General features: G+C 38.6%; 1 protein-coding gene across 1 annotated transcript; it reads right to left on the reverse strand.

Annotated features, from left to right (window-relative positions):
• Window positions 1-211: 211 nt before the first annotated feature.
• LOC149222835 (large ribosomal subunit protein uL10c-like) lies at window positions 212-1,281 on the reverse strand. The gene has a single exon (XM_089385644.1). It carries the CDS (start codon window positions 1,109-1,111, stop codon window positions 341-343), a length of 771 nt encoding a protein of 256 aa, XP_089241770.1. The 5' UTR covers window positions 1,112-1,281; the 3' UTR covers window positions 212-340.
• Between the last annotated feature and the right edge of the window lie 825 nt (window positions 1,282-2,106).

A 2,106-nucleotide genomic window follows, 5' to 3' on the forward strand; every position in this document is an offset into this window, starting at 1 on the left:
TTAAACTAAGTGCCACGGAAGTTTGCTTCCTTGGATATCATCATTGATATCTTGGATTTTGTTTTACGGTAATAGTACGTAAGCCTTTTCAGGTACTTGGACCAGTGGACTTGGTATTTTTGTTATAATACCAGCAGCTACATGCTCTGGGTAGGCCTTATCCTTATTTACTGTTTAAACCAGTAGCATATACTTTGTCTCAGACTTGGTATTAACATTTTAAGCCTTTATCAATTAAAAATAAAGAAGTTATACATTACTTCAGTTTCATGAACAAAAATAAACTTTATGGTACTTACAACTTGAAAGGAAAAAACACAGGTTCTCCCATTGGCAACCTCTATGAATTACTTGTATTTCCAGATTCGTCCTCTAGCTTCTGAACATAAGCCTTCAATGTAAACACCAAATCCCTTGCAGGAGCTTGAAGGGTACTTATAAGTCCTATGGCAGGACTCTGCAGTGAGCCCAAGATCTTGGCATAGATTTCTGCCCTTGTAGGCATGGTTTCCAAGGCCTTAAACTCTTGGGGAGCATAAAACTTCCCTTCGAAAACGGCCCCGGTGAAATCATTCTCTTCAAGCTTCTGCTGCTTCTGAAAGTTCCTGTAAGGCTTCAGGGATGCCGGGATTTCTTCGGAATGGACGAACATCCAAGCATTCATTCCTTTCATGCAGGGCTTGAGAATCTCCCATTGGGTGCCCTCAATAGCTTTACCCACAAGCTTATTCTTCGCCACAATCAACTTGGTGGTCTCTGGAAGGGATTTTCTAAGTTCCTGAAGCTGTTTCACGTTCAAGCCAGTGTATTTGATGCCTGCTACTAGGTAGCAATTCTCCAGCTGTTTCTTCACTTTTTCAACAGTTTCTTCCTTCTTATTCCTGCTTATTGCGCATTGGATTCTGACCAAATGGGCGCCTCCATGAGATTTATTTTGGGGGTTTAGAGGCTTGAATTGGGCTGTATGTCCCCAGAAATTGCTCCTTTGAGGGAATGGACGGGTGGGTGATAATGATGACCCACGTGGTGTTTTGTTCGAATTTGAGGATGGATTTCGAATTGATATCAGAGAAGCTGCATTCGTTAAGTGGGTCAATGCCTGAATCTCCATTGGGTACAGACAGGCTACTGTATGTTGTATGAGTAAATTCTACTACAACTTCTCCCGGCTCATCTGCGTACGCAGAAATCAGTTTGAGACGTTGCCAACCTTGGCTTTTTGGGATTGGGGATAAGGCCGAAGGATGGACTGACGCTCAATCCCTTCGACGTACTCTTTTTTTCACAATAAAAAGAATTGAGATTTAGTATTCTTATTTTATTTTATTTTAACCGGTGTGATTAATGAAATAAGTTTTGGTTGAAAGTACTGGGAGCTTTGACTATGGTTTGAGTGAGTCCAGGAGGCTGATCACCAATATGCATGTGATCGCTATTTTAGATGCCTGAAAAGATTGAAACACATTCCGACATATTATGATTTTTATAATACTAAAATAAAAAGTATTTACAGATGTTTTATGATTTTTTAAAAATTTATAAATTTTAGTTATTTTTTAATCTAGAATAATTAATTTTTATATATTATATAAAAAACAATTAATTTTGGGTGGTAGGGGAGAGGGGTTTTCATTAAGGAATAATTAAAGATAAGTATGTCTACGGTTTGGGCAAGAAGACAAATAACCAAGTGGAAGCCTATGCATTGTATCTTGGTCTTACCTTAGCTCAGCAAAAATGTATTAAGGAAATGAATGTCCTGGGGGATTCCCTCTTGGTCATAAAACACATGAACTATAACTCTGCAACTCAGAACAACAAACTGAATCACATACTCAAGAGAACCCACGCCATGTTTCCTCCCTTTGGGAAGATAAAAAAATTCACATCCTAAGAGGCCAAAACAAGGATGCAGATATGCAAGCCAACAAGGCCTACCAAATGGAAGAAAGGTGCAGCAAGGTCAATGAAATAGACGGATATTTTCTCATTCCCTAATTATTTCCATGAAAGTCATAAAGTTGATGATAATTCTCTCCTCCTACTCCAAAATCCGGACACATAAGTCAAAAATCATGGAATTAATGGCATTATTAATCTCTATTG

Source organism: Pinus tabuliformis, chromosome Q, assembly GCF_031772625.1.
Source record: "Pinus tabuliformis cultivar Carrire ecotype Pingquan chromosome Q, CPIR1, whole genome shotgun sequence".
Taxonomy (NCBI): domain Eukaryota; kingdom Viridiplantae; phylum Streptophyta; class Pinopsida; order Pinales; family Pinaceae; genus Pinus; species Pinus tabuliformis.